At 41.5% G+C, this 21,770-nt stretch overlaps 1 protein-coding gene across 1 annotated transcript in view; it reads left to right on the top strand.

Moving 5' to 3' along the window:
• The window catches only part of syn3 (synapsin III), a 117,192-nt gene that overhangs the window by 75,943 nt on the left and 19,479 nt on the right, over window positions 1-21,770 (top strand). Inside the window, exon 7 of the mRNA XM_076012088.1 lies at window positions 19,630-19,692. Coding sequence (XP_075868203.1) covers window positions 19,630-19,692 — 63 coding nt within the window. The remainder of the gene's footprint in view (window positions 1-19,629; window positions 19,693-21,770) is intronic.

The following is a 21,770-nucleotide window of genomic DNA, read 5'->3' as shown; positions in this document are numbered from 1 at the left end:
GACGTAGGATCCTCCGTTTCTACTCTACTGTACATATTTGGTGTGTGCGCGCATGGCTAGGAAACTCCACAAAATGACTATGTTGTGTTACGGCAGGAAACACCAGGCTTAACCGTAGACAAGGGCATATAAAAGCATGGAAATAGCTTTGAGAAATTCCTTAACGGTGAGGGGATGCCAATACGAATTCTCATGCTGAGCACAGTAAAAACCAAATAGATGTCAGTAAAGCCCTTTTATCCTGAAAGTAGGTCATTTTAATATAAACATTTTGTCAACATGAAGTGTCCCGATAACAAGCTAGAAACCCTTTTATGCAATACCAGACGCATTCAACCTATGTGAATCGTCAAGTTATAAGAGAAGTCCATCACTGATGATAATGATTAATCTGTTGTAGTTTTGAAACATTGGCTGTGTGGAACCGTGCTGAACCCACTATGAAGGAAGCCCGTGTTGAAATAAATTTTGGACTTTGGAATTAAGTATTGTGAAATCAAGGTTTTAAAACTTGGCAGTGGTTTCAAAACCTTTAAATATCAAATACTTGGAACTCTATAGAGTTAGTTTTTTCCACAGTGGGATCTATTAGTCCAAGTGAAAGAAATACTGTGTTATTGGGAAACAAAAACAGAAACTTGAAGGGAAGGACCCTGGAGACTAGTTGGTTTGGTAAGTATGATGACAAGTGGGCTGTGCTTGAATATAGACGCTGAACAGATCTGCTTTAAAAAGTGTTTTCCAGCACAAGTCCACTCGCTTCCACACCCTCATACAGATCTTGCAACTTTGAACATTGCCCAAACAAGAAAGTTGGCTGCCATGAGAAATATTCCTCCCTTGTGCTTAAACCACAACAAGGCAGCAATGGTCACTTTTTGATGTTTTCCTTGACAGCTGCTAGGAGCATAAACAAGTGTTTCCTCATCTTTGTATTGTGGTTTGATGGTTTACCAAACAAAAAAAAAACTGCTGCTACCTGTTTTATTGGTCTGTGTACATAGCGAATAAAGGTTCTCGTTTAAAGGTCTAGTGTGTGAACTCTGCCCTGATATAAGATTTTTACATTGGCAAAAGCTTAATATACAGCCCATAAATACATTATTAAAATTGTATACTAACGGTGCAATAAAAGTCAATTGGTTTTCCAACCCATAGAACGATTCTTATGCTGTAGGAGCCGTGAGTAGGGATGGGCGAGAGGTTTGCGTTATATCGTCATAAAATTCACCGGTACAGAATCTGTCCGGGGCTACACCGGCAGCTCATGTGTCGCACAATAACAAGCACGGGGCTGATAACGTACCCACCGTGCTCGAGAATCGATCGTGGATTGTGTGCAAAGTGAAAATAAACACCATGGAAACGATTTGCAAACATCCTGTTTTACTTTTTATTTATTTTCTTTTGGGTCGGCGGACCGGGATTTTGAGGCAGGAAATGTTACCACTTGATGTCGAGGGGATAAGCTGTCTGAGCCCAAGCACAGAACAGAACAATTGTCAAGTGTGAAAAGTGCCTCCAAAGATATCCTGTTTACATTAATTGCTGTTTCATGTAGTGAGTGGGTCCCACACCACTGGTATTCTCCCTAGTCATGACTGTCACAATATTTCAACAATTACCACTGCAGTGGCCGGCGGTCAGATGATCATTTAATATGTTTTGAGGGAGGAGTTCAAATGGAGGAGACTGTTTACCCACACTGCTCCCTTATAAAACCAGACTGTTCCATCCTGTGCTTCGCAGCGACCTCTATTAATTTGTCTTGAGTCAAGTTCATTTGGAAGACACAATAAATCATACCAGCATTTCCTCCGCTCATAAAACCTCAGAAGACCAGCGTTTCCCAGAAACCCAAGCTGCAGGGTGGGAAGGAGGTGCATGTCATGAGCGGGGGTGGAAGAGAAAGTTAAAATAGGGCTGATGGTCAAGGGAGAAGTGGTGAGTCATCAGCAGGCCAGAGGTCAAGAGGCTCAGCAGGGGTCCGCGGCTCACGTCACATAGCGGGTGGGCGGAAGGTCTCAGTCAGGGTTAAATTTAGAAACGACATCACAATGACATTATTATTATTATTATTATTATTATTATTATTATCATTATTATTATTAATAATAATAATAATGATAATAATAATAATAATAATAATCATTATTATTGGGCTGAGCCCGATGAATGACTTGAACGTGCTACAAGCCCCGTCTTTCGCAAGGGCGAAAGACCCATTGTTTTTCTAATGTTTTTTATTATTGTTATTATTATTATTATTATTATTATCATCATTATTATTAATAATAATAATAATAATAATAATAATAATAATAATAATAATAATAATAATAATCATTATTATTGGGCTGAGCCCGATGAATGACTTGAACGTGCTACAAGCCCCGTCTCTCACAAGGGCGAAAGACCCATTGTTTTTCGAATGTTTTTTATTATTATTATTATTATTATTATTATTATTATTATCATTATTATTAATAATAATAATAATGATAATAATAATAATAATAATAATAATAATAATAATAATAATAATAATAATAATAATCATTATTATTGGGCTGAGCCCGATGAATGACCCCGTCTTTCGCAAGGGCGAAAAACCCATTGTTTTTCGAATGTTTTTTATTATTATTATTATTATTATTATTATTATTATTATTATTTTTATTATTATGATTAGTATTAGTATTAGTATTATTATTATTATTTACCTTACGCGTCCTTCCCCCAATTTTGACCCCTTTAACCTTGTTCAATCTTGATGAAATTCAGCATGCACGTCGGGATCAGCGGGGGGAAAAAAATGATGCAACATTGACAGCTGTGGGTGCTCCATAGCGCCACCTAACATAGTAGTAGTCTTTTATTTGTCCCTGTGGGGAAATTGGATTGCAGCAGATCACACAACACAACACAAGGCATATAAATAAATAAAAAAATACATTAAAACAATCACCAAACATTCAACATAATAATAGAGCATGAGAAAAATCCTTACGGTCAGTACGAACGCCATAGACACGTGGGACTAAAACCCACGTGTGCATGTGATCCTCGGCTACATTTCATTCTCTCAGGCAAAGTCATTGTCTCCAACAGAAAAGGCAGTAATTGAACTTTTTTGCAGTTATGTGCAAAATTAAATTAAATTAACCAATTTTTCGACGATCTCTTCACGAAGACCACAATATCACCCTCTAGGAACATCATAGTTATGTGACAACAACCCACGCATTCGAGTCGTCCACCTCTACATGTCATACGCTCTAATTTTTGAATCTTTTGAACAGGAAGTGAGTTATTTCCACTTGTTTGAACACTTGTCAAAATCAACGTTTGGGGACTACTTTCCATGCTGCTTATGAAAACACATTGGTTCTGACTGCTTAAAAAAGATATTTTCAGCATCCCCAGAACCTCAGCACGCCAACAATGTTTTTTTTTCTGTTTTTGAGACAAAAATAAGATAACATTAATTTGTTGTCTCATTTTCCGAATGTCTTTGGCCCTGTTTGCACTTGGTCACTTGCAACTGTTTTTGGGGATCGTATCACAAAAGTACGCATCTTGAAGCATCTGTTCGCACATAGCATTAACATGCGTCTCAAGTGTGCCACTTGTGATCGCATTAGTGCATTTTTAACCACTAAGGGCAGTAAAGCACAAAACTACGGCTAGTTTCACCTGAAAACGAATAAGAATCAACTTCCTGTTTGCGGACTATATCAAGTCACTCGTTTTAATTCTACTGCAGCTCGTCCGTATTATCGGAAGTCGTGGACAAAGCCGGTTAATGGTGTTATAGCGCCGACTAAAGAGAGGAGCAGCATGGAGAAGAAAGGGCTGCAGCATTTGTCTCTGCTCTGATAGCTGCGCAACCAGAAAGATGCGTATGGATCCGAACGAGTAGTAACGACTGTTGGGACAGAGTGGTGATGACTTCATTTTCGGACCAACAGTGGCAGGCAAATTTTCTGATGCAACGTTGCACATTAAATCTCATATGTGGGAAACCGCAACTGCTGCACTGACAAAGTACGCTAAAGCGGAATAAAATCTATTAGCATCCTAATAAAAGAGTCTAACAAAAATGATATGTTTTCACTTCTTGTTTGTAACTTTATAATGACGACGCCGGGAGGTGTACGTCGACCAAGTACGTACACGGGAGAGGTGAGTGGAGTAGGCGGTCATTAATGTGGACTGAGATCGCACTCTGTTCACACAGGGTACTGCTGGGATCGTTGGATGGGTCGTTAAGCGCCACTCACTGGTATTGTTGGACCTGCCTCAAGTCTCCTTTCCCTCTCGACACAGTCGTTTTGTACCATGCTTGACACATTTCTTTCCCCCTTTATTCGGTTTAAGCATCTGTCATTCTGATTGCAAGAAGAAGAAGCCAAGTCATTTGTAGTAGTTCCAAGCGTCTCTATAGCAAGTTTGGCTCACATCCATGCAGACTGTGATTTTCATTATTATTACACCAAGATAGATCATGACTGTTTTTCTTTCTTTGAAATATATCACATGCTACTCATTGTTTGGACATGGTGGTCCCTGGCACAGTTCCTGTGCAGGCACAGATAATCAACCACGACTTAAAGCTGCCACACACGACACAATTTTTTGTCATTGTTTGGTTGTGGCTCAAAATGGTGGTCTTACATTGGACCTTGTCTGGGACAGTCATCGTCACCTGAGCAAAGACAGGCCTCCAATAAAATATTAATCGGATAAAAAAAATTAAAAAAGACAGTTACGCTAAAATAATGTCAGATGTTTTGTTTCCTCACATGTAAACAGATGAGGAATCAAGTCCCTCTGACGGAAAGATCCCATCTCCAGTATTTGTTTTGAACTTTGATAGTGTTGTTGGGGAGTATTTTTTCCCTTTTAGCAACTCCTCTTTTTACGATAGCTCAGTGTGTCTGCAGGCTGCGATGTGACTGGAGGGCGTGGGCTCCTTTGACGTTGCGTCAGGGTTTGCTGGACAAACCACAACAGGAGGGAACTCATCCCACGCATATTTTTTTTATGTTTTGTTTTGTTTTTTTATGACTGGATTCCCCCTTTAACTCGACTGGAGACATTACACAAACATTTGCGCACAGCACGGCAACAGGTATGCATTTCGCAATTATTTTTCTAGCTGTTAAGAAACTCATAATGTTGTTTATATAGCCTGCAAAAACAGTCTTAAACTTGCAACGGAATCTGATTTACGTCACTCGTACGTCGATCCGTCCCTCAGTACTTCAACCATTTGATTTTGAATTATTATCTTTCTTATGCAATCCCCTCTCATTTTGTTGGAAAGTTATGGTTTTATTTTATCTGTCTATAAGCAGTGCAACAGTGCATGTTGGGACCAGTCAGGGTTACACCATTAACTGACAAAGTTGTTGTATTTTGCCCTGACAAGAAATGTGACTTTAACATGCACCTGACAGACGTGGCATGGTCATGATGTGAAAAGTTCCCAGACTGTCAGAAGCTTTATATTAATAATTCTCCAAAAGGTCAGCTGAGTTTATTGTCTATTTAACCTCTTGTTGACTGCCTTCCATTAAAACATTTGGATTCCTCCACATCTTGAGTGTTTGAGCACAATTTCCGAAAGTTTGATCAAGCTGGAGAAGCAGAATTGGATTTTCCAGTTGATTGACAGGCTAAAGGCACATCATGTCAGAAAACTCTGGTTGCAGACAATAGTGTCAGGCTAGGACTCAAGGCAGGACTCACACGCAGAGGGTAGTGAGAGGCAAAGATATTGATTGAACCCAACTCGCGATACACCTCTAGACCAAATGATCAAAATGACCAGGCTGTGAAAATCCTAGAGTACCTAATCTATGAAACAAAAGGGCAAGACATAAATTGCTCGAGGGATAAAGGGCCGAGGATGGGGAAAAACAAGGGATAAACTAAAAATCACTCCAAAGGAGGAAAACGGGGCAAGCTACATATAACGAAGGATAAACCTAGACTAAAACAGATCGAAACCAAAAGCGCTCACTGGGGAGGAATGCAAAAGGGCTAATGAAGTAGAAATGAAAAATCGCTCTCTAAGAGGGGCTGAATAACAGAATCTCAGAAATAATTAATCTTTGACTAAGAACAAAAAATTATCAAGAACAAAAAATCACTCGTCTTCGAGGATGAACCGGCTTACTGTGAGTTTTTCTTGGGTTGTGGCAGGGAGCTAGACGTGACGACACAAGACAAGGCAGACACAGACTATTTAAACACATGAGGTGATGAGGCACGGGTGGAGACAATGGGTAATTGGGTCAGACGCACAGTTGGCACATGAGGAGGGGGGAGTGATCTGAAACAAGAGGAAGGTTAGTAAAGGTGTCAAAATAAAACAGAAAATGACAAGACAACACCAAGACAAGACGCAACCTCACCGCAGTGTGACAAATAGTAGTCTTTTGTATGTACAATCAGATTTTGTTGACATTTTTGAAGCCAATGTGAAACAGTACGTCGCCTTCTGTTGGCGCAAAATAGCAAGTAACATCCATCACTGTGCGCCATGCTTAGCTAAACTTTACCTGAAGCTTCTGAGGAGTAGAAAAAGAGTGCCAAACAATAATTTTCTCCTGGGGTAACAAACTAATGAAAAGCTATTCAAATGTGCATTCCAACTGCCTTGCGAGGACAGATGGCAAGGGAAGGCTTTAACTATTGCAAAATGCTTTCCTTTCTCAAAAGTTGTTTTTAGAGCTTGTAAAACTGAGTTCTTTGTACTTGTATTTAAGCGTAAAGTTTTCACAGCTTTCAGAGCCACTATAAATAAATAAGGAGCAGGTTTGCCACATCCAGCTGTTCCAAAAAACTTTGATTCCGCCCCCCCCCCGTGTTTTCTCCCAATGTAGCACGTCCTAATTGGAAACAGTGGCGACGCTGACGTTTGGGCTGAGCCCTGGTATGCACCCTTCAAAAGTCTGCCTTTCCTTCCTCTGCTGTCATAAAAGAGATGCTGACGGCTCATGTGTCATTTTTTATGCACTGCATCTCATTGGAAGCGGAGACCAAAAAGGTTGTCTTTGTATTTCCTGAAGTCATGCTGAGACAATTTGCTGTAGGTTTTCATTTCACAGGCATGAATTCCAGGATGAAGATTCTGCATGAGAGAATTATTCACACTCACACAGATTTAGTGATGATTTATTAAAATTTTACCCTGTTTTAGGCAAATCTGTAAGATCAAAGGATATCTTTGCCCTATGTAATATGTTTCCTTTCAACTCCGCTTACCAAGCAGTTGAGGGCCCATGGGTATTCATTTTAACCATGTGAATATAGTGATGAGAAGCCCAGATTACTAAAATGATTATGAATCATTCAGATCTCTAAATCACATGGGTCCTTCTTGTCGCATGAGTCACTGCTACCTGGGTTTAGGTATCTTGCTGGGAATGAGTCAATTTACTTTTTTATTATTTTTCTTTTAGATAGAATCTCTGCTACAGGACTCTGTTCACACATGCAATTGATTTCATAAACAAGCCCCCTCACTTAAATAGAGTGTAAATCTCAGAAGTGTGCAACTGTTGGCTGTTTCTTTTAGAGATATACTGGTTTGACACCATGGAGTGACGTTACATAGGTCTTAGTTACTGATTGTTGTCACTTTTGCATTTGTTCCAAATGTAGTGGATTTCAGATTGACCAGTCTTTATCGGATGTGTGGTGATGGATTAATAAACTGGCGAGTCAGTCAGGATCCAAATGTCACTAATTGAGGTTCATGGCTGTCGGTCTGAATGGAATGGTTGAGGTATAATCTTCCATACTGACAAGTTCCAGGTGAAGTGGAATGGAATGTTTTGGATATCTTGAACCGCCACCTGCTGTTAAAAATAACTTGATGCAACCTCTGTTAGATTCAATATAAGATTCAGAGAGCTGCAATCTTCCTGACAGTGTTCCACAAACTGGTGGCAAATCGCAGAGGGAAAAGCCTGGTATAGGTTGAAGAGACTCCGGCGTCTCCCCCATATCTTGATTGGTACAGCAAAGATGCTTTTTTCTTTTCTTTTCCGGGCAATACAGTCCACTTCCCTTTAATGTAAGAAAGCCTCCATATACAGTACATCCCCTAGGTGGTGACAAACAAGCAAGTAAATTACTGCATGGGAAGAATGGGCAGAATAACCTTCCTTGCTGGAGAGCAACTCCCAGTGTCACCCTGCCCTGTTTGTGTGGACAAAGTCTGATGGAATGAAAAGTCCCAAAAATGTATAGTACAAACTCTTCAGTCTCTTGTTTGTTTTATGGTCCTAAATTCAGGGTTTGATCCTTAACTGCATCCTCCTTAGCTGATCTTTAACGGCTCCCCTGGGATTAGTCGCCTTTTTGTCCCGAAAGGCCATAAGACAAGTGTGTGTGTGTGTGTGCGTGCGTGCGTGCGTCTACATCACAATACAGCCCACAGTGACGCTGAATCAGTGGGAGCCCTGAGCTTTATTCTGCACAACCACACTCTTACCTTGGCCTAATCGGAGTGTGTTCTTTGTGTCCAGCTTCTCCATAATTTTGCTTTGGTTGTTTTTCACTGCAGAAAGCCCCTCATATTTAATCTGGCGGAACGTCTGAAGAATTGTTTGACTCAAACGTACCAGCTAGCTCATAGATCGGATTTTGTCATATCATGTAACCATTGATACAGATCAGGTCGTTCTTCAAAATGAAACATCTTTCAAACTGCTAATCCAGTAAATTGGAAGCACAATAAATCCCCTAAACCCCCTTTCACACTGGCCAAAAACGTAATGTAGAACCGCTATGAATCGGCATTTGGTGGCAGTGGGAAAGGCTCACCGAGTTGCGCCAAAACACATCAAACAACCCGGCAAGCGACCTGGGTTGAAATCGGCTCTGCACCGATCGGCTTGCAGTGGGAAAGGGCAAAATTTTCCTCAGGCTTTTTCGCTCGCGGCTCGCACAAAATATACCAGACCCCAAAATGATTGCTGCTTGGCGCGAGCCGGCCAGCCGCGGACGTGTGCGCCGCTTCAAGTCTGGCATGAACGACACCATCGTTCCGCGGCCATTCGCGGAACGATTCTACAATCAAAAGTGGCCAACAACAAAAAACATTGGCCACTGCCGGACTGGCTTCCCAAGTAACTCTCCATTGTTTAGTTCCCTGAATTCTGTCGCACTTCATCTACACGATCTCAGCGCAATGACGTCAGCAGACACGCAGCGGTGAAAGTGGAGGCTGTGCACCTTGCCGGCAGGGGTGAGACCCCGCTGGTTTTGGTCAGTAGGCAAGGGGCCAAATGCTTGATTGATTGAGAGGCGACCCGTGATAAAGAAAAAACACAGCATCAACCCCCTGATTTCAATGGGAAATGGGCTTATTACCATGCAATTATCTATGATTTTTCCATGCAGTCTCCCATCAAGCAATACTGATGTGAGGGCTTCCAGTCTGTCCTCAGATCATGGGACAGGGTGTCCTAAACTAGACACAGCCACCTCATTTCTGAGAAATAATTCAGCAGCAGCTCCTGGAAAATAGGAGAGAAAAGCCTTTTTTTTTTTTTCCTTTCTGTGAGACCAAGAGGAATGTGGCACAGAGTTGATGGTTTTTGCAGGATTGGAACACCCTGGGCCCATCTGTCATACTTCTTCCAAAGCAGGAACGTGGGTCAGTGAATTGATTAGTGCTAATAAGGCCTGTTTGGGTCCCGATTACAGCTTGACCACATAGAAACCAGACTGAAAACTTTTCTTGAGTACAGTCTGGGAATGTACTTAATGCCAAATTTCAAACCAGTTTGTTTATTTTAAACTGGACAGACCAGACACCAATAGTGATTGTGTAATGTGATTAAATAATATTGGTTAACCATCTGTAATATGAAACACTTGCAAGTGTGGGTGAACCAAGCCACTCTTATGTTTCGTCCAGAACAAAAACAGCACAAAGTATATGGTGTTTTTACAGGGTTTCAGTGCAGCTTAGAAATGTCCAAGTGTAAAGTTGTCTAACAAAAAAATACACAGCCAATCCTGATTAACTGATCTTTGGATGCATAAGTAAAGAAGATAAATGAGGTGTAGCTAGCCCATATGCATTTTCCCTTCATCAAGTGCTCTTTTTGACATTGAGCTAACCGCACTCCGGTTCTGATTGATTCAGTCCCATTTTATGTCTTGAACCACATGTACCTTGAGGCGTAGGGTGTCCAAATTCATGTTCAGATAAAGGGACTGTGTAAAGTGTTGGAACAAAGAGACAAAGATTTCCCATTGAACACAGTTGGCACAATGACATATTTTTCAGAATGTATTCCAAGACCACGACTATAGCAACAGACCATCAATATTTTTTAAATCATGACCACAGAGCTTAGTTTTAAGTCTTCTTAATGGCTGGTATTTTACTTATTGCAAAACTAATTAAACAAGCTCAAATGACATTACCTTTGCTTTTATGACTGATTTGAGCATGACAGTCTGATATTTTAGCGTATTTTGTTAATCTTGTTTTCTAAAGAAGATCCTGTGAATTTTCAAAATAAACTAATTTCAAAATAAAAACCGAATGACAAATTCGATCATATATTATATTTGTCATTACATTGTATCAGAGTGCGAGACAGATTAAACAAATACACGGGCAAAAAATGATCCTGAATGAAAGATCCTCCAGGATCATACCACTTGAATGTGATGGTGTTTTTCAGATTGATTGATTATCAAAGTTACTGGATCCCAGAAATAAAACCGAATGTTAATAAATATTGGATTTCATTAAACAGGCAGTGAAAACTCAATCACATGAGTGAGGAACAAAAACAATAGCTTTTTGGAGTCCCTGACCTGTGAGTCATTGTTGATGCTGTATATGGCATTTTTATTTTTAGCACTCTGTTCTCAGAAGAACCCCCTAGAATAATAATTCCTGTCTTTGGTAACACCCTGAGCCATGATATTGTCAGGCCGGGACTTGAGGCAGGACTCAGCGGTTTAACAGAAAAGTAACTTTATTTCACAAGCAATTTGTCCTCAGATCAGAGAGATCAAATAAACAGGCTATAAGAAAACTATTCTCACTGAGCTGGCAACAAAATCAAAATCACTCACATGGAGGAAAAGAGGACTGAACTACTAACAAAAGTATACTCTAATAACAAACCTAGGTTTTAACAAAAAAAATCACTCACAAGGAGGAAAATGACTAACTAGTCAACAAAATCCTATTCTAATAACAAAACTTAGCATTAACAGAAAATCACTCAGCCTCGAGGAACAATCGTCTTACTGTGGGATCTTAAGGCTGTGGCTGTGACCGGGTTCCGGGCTAGACATGACGAATGAAGACACTCTGGCACAAGACAAGGGGAACGCAGAGTATTTGAACACACAAGGTAACAAGGCACAGCTGGAAACAATGGGTAATTGGGTCAGATGAACAGGTGGAACATGAGGAGAGGTTGTGATCTGAAACGAGAGGAAGTTGTCAAAATAAAACATGAGGAGACAAAACCCCAAGACGAGACAAAACCTCACCACGGCGTGACAGATATGACACAGCACTGCATACACTCTTTTGTGAACTGACTTATACAGTTGGAATCAAAGTTTATCTCAATTTTCTTCCTGTTGTTTAAACTTCTCACTAACCAGTGTTGACACCAAGAAAGTCACGCTCCACTGGTGAAGTTACTGTCCTGCGTAGTGATGTTGTGTTGAGAGTGTGACACTGTGGAGCAACTTTCCCTTCCAGTCATTTGGCGACTCGCGACAAGGAAGCAGGTGGCTTCGCTACACCAAGACGCCACCGACCATTACTGGTACGTCTCCATCAGCACCTCAGTGTCCGCCCTGGAAACTTCCACTCCCACGGGCACAGACAGCTGAATGCCTCACAGACAGAGACCAGGATGGACCCTGATGGGAGCCAGATGAGACTGAATTCCCCTACAGTAATTGCTGTGTCCCATTAGAGGGCATGTTTACACTATAACACAATAGGCGTCTGGTGTTGGTAGCAGTTTTGGGCCGGATGTCAGCGGGGGGAGCTTGGGAAGGTTTCCATGACAACTTGTAAATGTACTTTATGGGCGTGTGTCCAGGAACTGCTGCATGCTTCACGCTTATGTCATCTATAGGAATGTGTAAACCGCAAAGCTGTCGAATTTATCCTGCTGCCGTTGACTTAACTTGAAAAATCGTTTCAGTTCAGTTAATGAATTACATTTTTTGCTTGATCTCACATCTTTCTCATATTAGCTGTGTGATGTCTGAAGGTTCTCAGTTGTCCTGGTCATTGTAGTTTTGAAGGTTAAGTTAAAGCAACTGGCCCTGTTTTTTGGTATTTGAATTCAGAACACTTTTTGATGATTGTCCATTTGTCTCAACTTAACACTTAAAGATCAGCCGTGATGACACATCACATTGTGGACTGCTCGGAAAGGAGGTATACAGTTATCATACAAAAACATAAATTATATTTCTGGCAACAAAATATTTGCAGGAACGTGGCAGTTTCTCTATACTGCTCATTGTATGCCAGATCAAAGGCAGTAAAGTCTGTAAAGTCCAAATCTGCATTTGGAGCTGCTTTATGTGACAGCGTTGGGCGCTGGTTTTAATGCCAGTTGGGCTCCGACTTAATTAACGTAACAGGAGGTTGAGGTATATTTTTCTGACCTGGCTCACCAGTGGATGGAGGTTGAATGTCACATGAAAGTGTTTGGAAGTTGTGTGGCCATGACTCAGACTTAGTCAGAAACCCTTGTGACTCACTCACATACAGGGGAGGGGGATATGCGTGCAGAAGTCGATGGGCTTCCCTGAGTAATTTCTGTCTGCCACATTTACTGTAAGGGAGGAGACGGTATGTTGCGAAATAATTCTGCCGAACTCACCCACTATGTAACTGGCTTTTTTAGGACCTGATTTATGGTGTGTCTGCACCGCACTGCTTAATTTAACAGGTTTCTGCTCAGAACAGAGGGCTTGAGAGTGTTTTCGGAACAGATCCCACATCTTTAAGCTCAAAGACCACCAAGTTTTTTTGGGTTGTTTGTATTTTATTTTATGAAAGACAGAAAAGCAGAAACACTTTTGTTAAACTCTCTTGTTCAGAAAAGCAGTTACTATTTGAAAACAGATTTGCCACACATATTTCCATGGCCAGTTCTCAGTAGTGCAGTAGTTTTTTTTGTTTTTTTTTCTTCTTTTTCCTAACTCCATTCATGCTCTAGCATGGTTGTAATCTGAAACAGCCAGATGGAACATTTCTCAAGTCTGGTGAATTTATTTCACATATCCATCTGAGAAAAAAAACTAAAAACATTTAGAAATTGAATGCCCTTTTCAAACAAAAAGATCACACAATTGTCATGTGCAATTGTTTGTTTTCTTTCTCAACTGCTATTTGAACCAGTTTTTATTATTATTATTATTATTATTATTATTATTATTATTATTATTATTATTATTTATTTATTTATTTATGTATTTATTTATTTATTATTATTATTATTATTATTATTATTATTATTTATTTATTTATTTATGTATTTATTTTTTTTTATTATTATTATTATTATCATTATTATTATTATTATTATTATTATTATTTACCAATTTTCAAGTTGACGCTAGAGACCTTTAAATATTTTCCAAAACCAGTGGGAGGCAAAGTAACAACATATTACCAATCAGGCCACTAGTGTTCTCTTTTATCCTTTTTAATGCAAAATAAATGTCATCCACTTCTGATGAAACTGCCACTGAAACGCCAATCCCTGCTCTTCAAATGCAATACCAGTAAATAAATACCACTGTTACTGGTAGAGCAACAGTGGACGGACGTCTCTGTCTGCTGCTGCAGTTTCACCACGGGGCAGGGAGGATGTGGTCGCCTTTTCCCCGACATGTACAGCACCTCCTCTGCTGTACTGATGATGGGAATATGACTGCAAGGGATGTGTCCAGACAGAGTGGGTGGCTGGAGCCCCTCCTCTGCTCTAAACACTCATACCAGGCAAGACAAACACATATTCATGCTGTTCCATGACTGCGCTCTTCTCAGACAGTCACCAAACCTCAAGGATGCTTATCTTTCATTATGTGACACGAACACGTTAGCAGCTGTATTTACACCACACCTTTGATGCAATGTTTGGTATCTAAACGTCAAGGCAAGTGACTTGAGTTCCGGCTGCAGTCTTGCACCAATGTAAGGGAGAGTCGGATATTCACTTCACTTTTGCTTCGACAAAGTGCGACACAGAGAAATGGTAATTTATATCAGGGACAAGGTCAGTCTATTCTCCACAAGACCTTGAAAGTTGCAATCTTTTTGAAAGACAGATTTCAAAAAGTCTTTTCCATCACTGTTATGTATCCATATTTTTGCTGCAACATTTACATTTTTGAATATCAAAAACTTAGGGATTATTTTTCATTCATTGCATTGATTGCAGCAACTGCGCCAGTTTTGATTGGTGTCAACCTCGCATGATGTTGTTGCAAGAAGCTTGGACCGATTCTAGACTGTCCGATGGAGCTTGTCATACCCACTCGTATGGGTAATGTCATGTAACCTCCTATATATATATACATATTGCAGTTTTACAGAGCTGTGTCTTATTTCTTCCTCCTTTGCTCTGAAATCTACTGAAACACGTTTTTACTTTTGGCATAATTTTTATTTTCAAATTTAACATCTTATCTCGTAGAAGGCTTAATCAATCCATCAATCAACTTTTTTGTGATTTGTGAAGCGCTATATAACTTCCACTTTGCACTATAAAAGAAAACGAACTCTTCTCTTTCAGAGCAAGAATGAACTTTGACACCTTTGCTAGTTTATTTATTGCATTAATTATTTTTTGTGTCGGTAAACAGGCCTTTCCCCACTCTGCTCTGTTCACCCTGGAAGTACAAACTGACCTTTCGGGAGTGCCTCTCCTCACCCCTGTATTCTGGTACATGGGAGGTAATAACAGAGAGAATTAGAGCCCACTTTATCTTGGCAACCTTGTGCTGCCAGAACCTGTCGACAGAGGCTTCGCTCACACCCTCGAGTAGCAGCAGCAGTACTCAGCTGACTGCAACATGAAGACACGCAGTCATGTCCAAATTTCAGGGGTGGACCAGATCAGACCTAGGCAAAATACGGCCCGCGGGCCACATTCGGCCCACTACGTGTCCCTTTCCAGCCCACGTGAGGCAAGTCATAAATAACGCAATCTACCGGTCGATCGCGAAGTTAGTTTGGCGTGATCACATGGAGAGAGAGAGAGTCACAAAGATACTTCCCCCGTCAACAAAACTTTCCTGGGACTTTAGCACGATTCCCCACCAGCAACCTCTCCCCACCCCCCCACATCCCCCGTCAATGAAAAATTCCTGGGATTTTAGCCCGATCCTTCCGTGTTCAAAACTTCTGCGTTCCTCCGACAGGTTTCAGGTTTGTCATGTGGCCCCTTGAAAAAAATAATTGCTCACCCCTGGACCTGATGAAGCAAAAGCAGCTGTTGAGGCCTCACGTTGAGGCCTCAACATCCCACCTTAACTCTGCTTATTTGATTTGTCGGCTTCTTCTTCTAAAAGATATAATGGCTGTGAACTTTGTCTCAACCTTTGGAATTTTTTCAGAATGTGAAAGTCATTGGAAAAGATATCAGAGGACACAGAAACTCTGCAGTAGTCCAACTTTTTGAATATCATGTTTAAATACGCACAATGTTCTAACTTTGGGCAGCAACTGAATCGGGAATACTTAATTTCTAAAATCACCCTCACTCTCTTTGCTAAGCTTTTTTCGGTCAGACTTGAAATCAATCGGTCATCAGTGTAGCCATGCTGGGTAGTGAAAAAAGATGGATGCAACCACAGCTATTTCCCTTTTGAAGCCCAGAAGAAGACGAAAAGGAAGAAAATTTGTGTCACAGTCTTCCCATTTGCCGTGAGATAGACTAGTGCGGACGTTTCGGCAGCAGCAGTTTTCATTGCAACAAAGGACGCAAACAGGTCTTCACCCTGTCTCCCTTGGGAAGATCTGACTACAACCTGGTACACCTGAGTCCCTGCCACATGCCCCTGGTGAGAAGGCAACCTGAGACGCCTAGGACTGTCCAGATGTGGTCTGAGGAGGCCTACCAGACACTGCAGGGCTGTTTTGAGGTCACAGACTGGGATGTACTCTGTCAGCCACATTGAGAGGACATCAACGTGCATAACCAACTACATTAACTTCTCTGTGGACGCTAATGTCCCAACAAAGACTGTGAGGTGTTACCCAAAAAACAAACCCAGGGTAACAAAGGACATTAAAGCCATCCTAAATGAAAAGAAGAGGGCATTCAGAGATGGCAACAAAGAGGAGCTGAGGGTCACTCAGGGTGACCTGAAGAAAAAGATCAAGGAGGCTAAGAAGTGCTAGTTCTTCAAACTCCAAACAAACAACATACGCAAGGTCTGGAGTGGGATGAACACCATCAGATCTACAGACCTAAAGGTGGCAGGGTGTCGAAGGCGGTGTGGAAAGGGCCAACGAACTGAATCTGTTTTTCAATAGATTTGACACAGCGGCACCAGTTCAACACCCATCAGTTCCTGTGGGCGTTGATTCCCAACATACACCCTGTGAATTCAGATTCAGATTCCTTTATTTGCCATTGTGTAAAACACATAGGAATTTGCTTCAGCAATGACATGAGTGCATTTCAGTTATGTTTTTCACATATATCAACCGACAAATATACAACACAGTGCAATGAAGAAATAAACAAATAAACATATATATAATATATATAGGGCGACACGGTGGCGCAGTGGTTAGCGCTGCAGCCTCACAGCAAGAAGGTCGTGGGTTCGATTCTGGGCCTGGGACCTTTCTGTGTGGAGTTTGCATGTTCTCCCTGTGTCTGCGTGGGTTCTCTCCGGGTTCTCCGGCTTCCTCCCACACTCCAAAAACATGCATGTGAGGTCAATTGAAGACTCTAAATTGTCCGTAGGTGTGCATGTGAGTGTGAATGGTTGTTTGTTTCTATGTGGCCCTGCAATGAACTGGCGACTTGTTCAGGGTGTCCCCTGCCTTCGCCCTATGACAGCTGGGAGAGGCTCCAGCAGACCCCCATGACCCTGAGCTCGGGACTAAGCGGGTATGGAAAATGAATGAATAATATATATATATATATATATATATATATATATATATATATATATACATATATATATATATATATATATATATATATATACATATGTCGGGGTCGAAAAAAAGTTGCGTCCACACGCGGGCAGATGGGAACGGAACGGTGGGTGAAAACAATGTAATGCGTATGCCACACCGAAATGTGGCATTGTTAACAGACACTGACATAGCCACCAGACCCAAGAAATAGAAAGAGGGCATTTCTGCTACACACTAAACACACAGAAAACAAAAATGGCGAGTGGCGGGAAAAAAGCCGACTCTCTTGTGTGGACCGGCGACGAGGTGGAGTTACTCCTCCGTGTCACATTGGACTACAAGGTGGAGAAATATCAACATAATGTTGACTGGGAGTCCTGCAGCAGCAAGTACGGCGATATTACGTTGGCTTTTCGCCAACAGTATCCTTCCGGAGACATGGCTGCAGGGAAGGAATTTCCCTCACGACCCCAACAACATCACTAAAGTGCAATTGACCGCGAAGCTGAAAGGAGTCCGGAATAAGTATAGACACGCTGTTGACTCAGGGTGTCGGAGTGGCCACGGACGCGTGGTCCTAATATCTTTTGACCTCTCAAAACATCTGGGGTAGATCGCCATCAACCACCACCATCCTGTCGGGCATAGAAAGCTCGGACATGATGGAAGGATGCATCGTGTCTGCCATGAGGTGATGGTGTATTGTAAAAACTGTTGACTCTGTACACACAAGCAAAACTCGATGGCTACAGAGGGGAAAGATTAAAGAGGAGGGCTCCTTTGGAGGATGCAGCGCAGGAGGACCTGCAAATGAAGCGGCGCATGCTGGAGCTAATGCGGGAGGACCAGAGGCTCTACACTGAAAACATGCAGATGGTGAACAATAACATTACAGCCATCACTAACACTATCAAGGACGGGTTTGACCTGCTGAGGACTGTGATACAGCAGCAAACATTCCATCTGGAAAGCTCACATTATTTCACTTTAAAGAGAATTGAAGAATTGTTAAAACATCTCTAACTAATTTCAGATAAAAGGCCTTTTGGCCCCGTGATGGAAATTCTTTCCCGCAGCACGAGGAGGGAAATTGCTCTGAATCTCCCTCGAAGATCACCTCCCGTTTCTGTTCATATTAGTTGATTTATCACAAGGAGGTTTAAAATAATCTGTTCATGTTTCACCCACTCCGACTCTGTGAGAAGCAGTGCGCTTGCAGCCTGCTTGCTTTGTCCAAACCCATATCGGTAACCCAGTCTTCCGCCCTGCCACCCAGAACCCAACTCTCCCGTGGAATAAACCAACGTTCTTCGGCCTCCACCTTGCCTTTCCAAAAAAAGCTGAGCAGCTCTGACTCGAGTGGGCTCTTGTATTTCTCCACAAGTGGCAACGATTTGGACATTCTGTGTACACATTTGAACGCAAACCAGTTCGTGAAAAGAAAATGTTTTTTCCACTTTGGCCCTGTGTCTATATGTGGCATTTACCTCACGTCCGTCCTGCTGTATATTTGGAACGCCAAGTACAGGCCCGGTGTCACATCTTAGTGGAACAACCTTTCCAAACAGTTTAACAAAAACAATCCCTGACTTCCCAACATCCTATTCTTAAGATTAAAGAAGGCCATGACACTATACATATATTTTTTTTATAGCATCCAATTCCTAAACAGATTGAATGTGTAATGTGGATCGTGTCAGCTGTTGAACCAGGACAATAATTACCGATCTTTGCTGCTTTCCTGCTTTAAAATTAGGCTTTTTTTGTGTGTGTCTTTCAAGCGATCAATGATTATACGGCCCATGGTTTTGTTTTGATTCGCTTTCGCTGTTCCTCCTTTATGTATTTTCAGTGCAGGTGTAAATGAAAAGGGCACAATCAAAAAGATGACATTTAGAGACGGCCTAGAAAAGCCATCAATCCCTTTAAAACGCCCTCATCAGTGACCAAAAAAAGAAGAAAAAAAAGAAACAACATAGTTCAATAGAGTACTGGGCACACACAGAGAGATCTCTAGCTGTTTGCTGTGTGAATGTCCACTGGATTTATTTTGTATTATGTTTCTAAATTGAATTCAAATATCCATGTAAAATAATTGTGTGAAGTTAATAATCCTACCCAGAGTAAAATATTTATAGAGATTCCTGGTGAAAGTGAAATGAGATTTGCATGTGTGCCTTAAGCACAAAGTTGTTTTTGGGTTTGTGGTTTTTCTTGCAAATAACATACTATCATGAATATGTTGACCACTCAGAATGAGGTGGCCATGCTGTGCCACCACATGTCTAAAGTAACCCAGAACACAAAATCAGGGTTTGTCATTTTACCCTAAAAATCACAGCTGGCCCAACTATTAGACACCCAACTCCATCACAAAGTCTCAGCAGAGTTTTAGCTTTTGTCAACACTAGCTGATGATCTGTTGTTGTTCTTGTCTTCAGGTTGCAATTCCGTCCTACCCAGTGGTGGTCAAGATGGGTCATGCACATGCAGGGATGGGGAAGGTGAGTTTTTCTAGAATGCAATTCATGGTGATTATACTGTCAATAGTGTTACAAAGTTACCAATGTCGTAAATACATTGTTTGAACTACAGAATGGGCTGAACACTTTGCTTGATGACACCACACAAGCATTTCAGATACATGTTACGTTTGTTGCCTGATTTCCGCGATTGAATAACTAGGCTCCCATTTCATTGCCACTGGGTGGAATTCTTTCCCACCGTGAAACTCGTTGAAACGGTTAAGCAGATTAGAAAAGGTCACCAAAGCCTCTGACAACATTGCAATTGGGGAAGTTTTAATTGTTGGTCAACTTTTCCTCTTCAACATCTTACCCAGAGATTAGAAGCAAAGCACACCTGCCCAACTTCAGCATTATCTTGAAAACAGCTGGAAGTTTGTGGTTACAGTGACTCATTTATCACTATATCACCTATTTATTGGAGTTGAAATAGCAATGTGTAAATATCCCTTTCATGCTGTTGGTTTGGTTCCTTTACCTAATATCCTGCTACCAAACCGCGTGTTCGTTTAATAAAGAAAAGAAGACAAGTAGAATCTGATGAAGTTTTAGTGAAAAGAAGAACAAGACATTTGTTACAGAGATCTGATGGCGAGATCTCTGGAGTCGAGTCCTGGCCGTCGCCGCAGTCAGACTGACAACTTTCTCCTTAAATGCAAAGACAAACAATCTGACTCCTGATCTGAATGTCTTCTCAAGCATCGTCCTCTGATTGGATGTCCATTCTTCCCCCTTCGGTTTCAGGGTGTTAATGTCATTGTTTGTGAATGAGGAAGCAGGTCCTTATTTGGCCGTGAGCCAAATGGTCCATCCTTCCTTCCAGTGTGACCTGTTGAAACCATTTTGCGGCAAGACGAGCTCAGGCCACAAGTTCCCATCCCTGTGACTGTATGGGTTGCAAACTTTATGACGGTCGCAAAGGCACTTCCTTCAGCTGACCACTCTCTGGTCACCCCAGGTCACTGTTTATGAGACTTCATGAGTTACAGTCTTTGCTCACAAGGTTTTCAACACCCCCAGGGCACTGATCATGATCAGCAAATATACACCAAAGCACGACATATGGTAACATTCAATACATTCAACTCAATGTAATAATTCCAACATATTAATGTAATGTTACAAATATAATAGCACAGTATGCAAAGATGCAAGTTGTTTGTGTCTGATTGCAATAATGCTATGTAAAGGCACAGTCAAAACAATGTATTTCCAAATTTGGAAATCTTATCTTGGAGATCTGTAACCCTCCATTTGTTTTCAATCTCTAACCAGTCTCCTGGTTAGGTGCGTGAAACAGCCTTATCGAACATATAGTATCAGGGTGAAGAATACACTCCTGCTATATCTGATCCCAGATTTTATGAGGATTGTTATGATGCAGGTCAAATAGCGACACTATCCCAAGGGGGTTCGTTCTCAAGTTCAAGCACCAGGCAATCATCTGTATCCAATGAATTATCCTGTGTGCTCTACCATCTTCTCCCTGGATCTTTCCAGATCCTTCAAAACATGCTGACGTAAATGCCGATCTTTTCTCTTATCCTTCCCCCTAATTTGCTTCTTGCAAAGAGACATACCTTCACCTTTGGCACTCCCGGCGTACAGCAAAGTGTCAAGCTCACACACTTGTCCTCCCAGACACATCCCTCCCCCTTCCGCCTGTTATTTAGATTCATAGCGAGACACGGGTCCTATATGTCTTTGGGTTTCGTCTGTCGGAATGGGCTTGGTTTCCTGTTCAGGAGCCAGACACGCTATAGAATTCCCCCATAAGGCTCTCGAGGGTAACTTGGCAGGCCCCCGTAGGCCGGGACCCCATTTAACCCCTCGGACCTCACAGAGCTCTGAGAAGCAGACGGAAACATCTGGGATTCAGGTCACTGCCGCTTGGTCTTGCTTTCGGCAGGGAGCCATGACAAATCACAGAGCAGATCAGAGGGTGTGCATTTCTAGCCTGGTGACACAACATGGCCTTCCTGAAAACAACACCTGGGAGTTGTGACATTATCTATCCAGCTTTTAATGTGCTGCTTTCAAAGTCCATGCTGCAGGAG

The sequence above is a fragment of the Nelusetta ayraudi genome, unplaced genomic scaffold, assembly GCF_046127955.1.
Source record: "Nelusetta ayraudi isolate G7.1 ecotype Tasmania unplaced genomic scaffold, CSIRO-AGI_Nayr_v1 ptg000135l, whole genome shotgun sequence".
In the NCBI taxonomy this organism is placed as follows: domain Eukaryota; kingdom Metazoa; phylum Chordata; class Actinopteri; order Tetraodontiformes; family Monacanthidae; genus Nelusetta; species Nelusetta ayraudi.
This window is presented reverse-complemented; position numbering and strand designations above follow the sequence as displayed.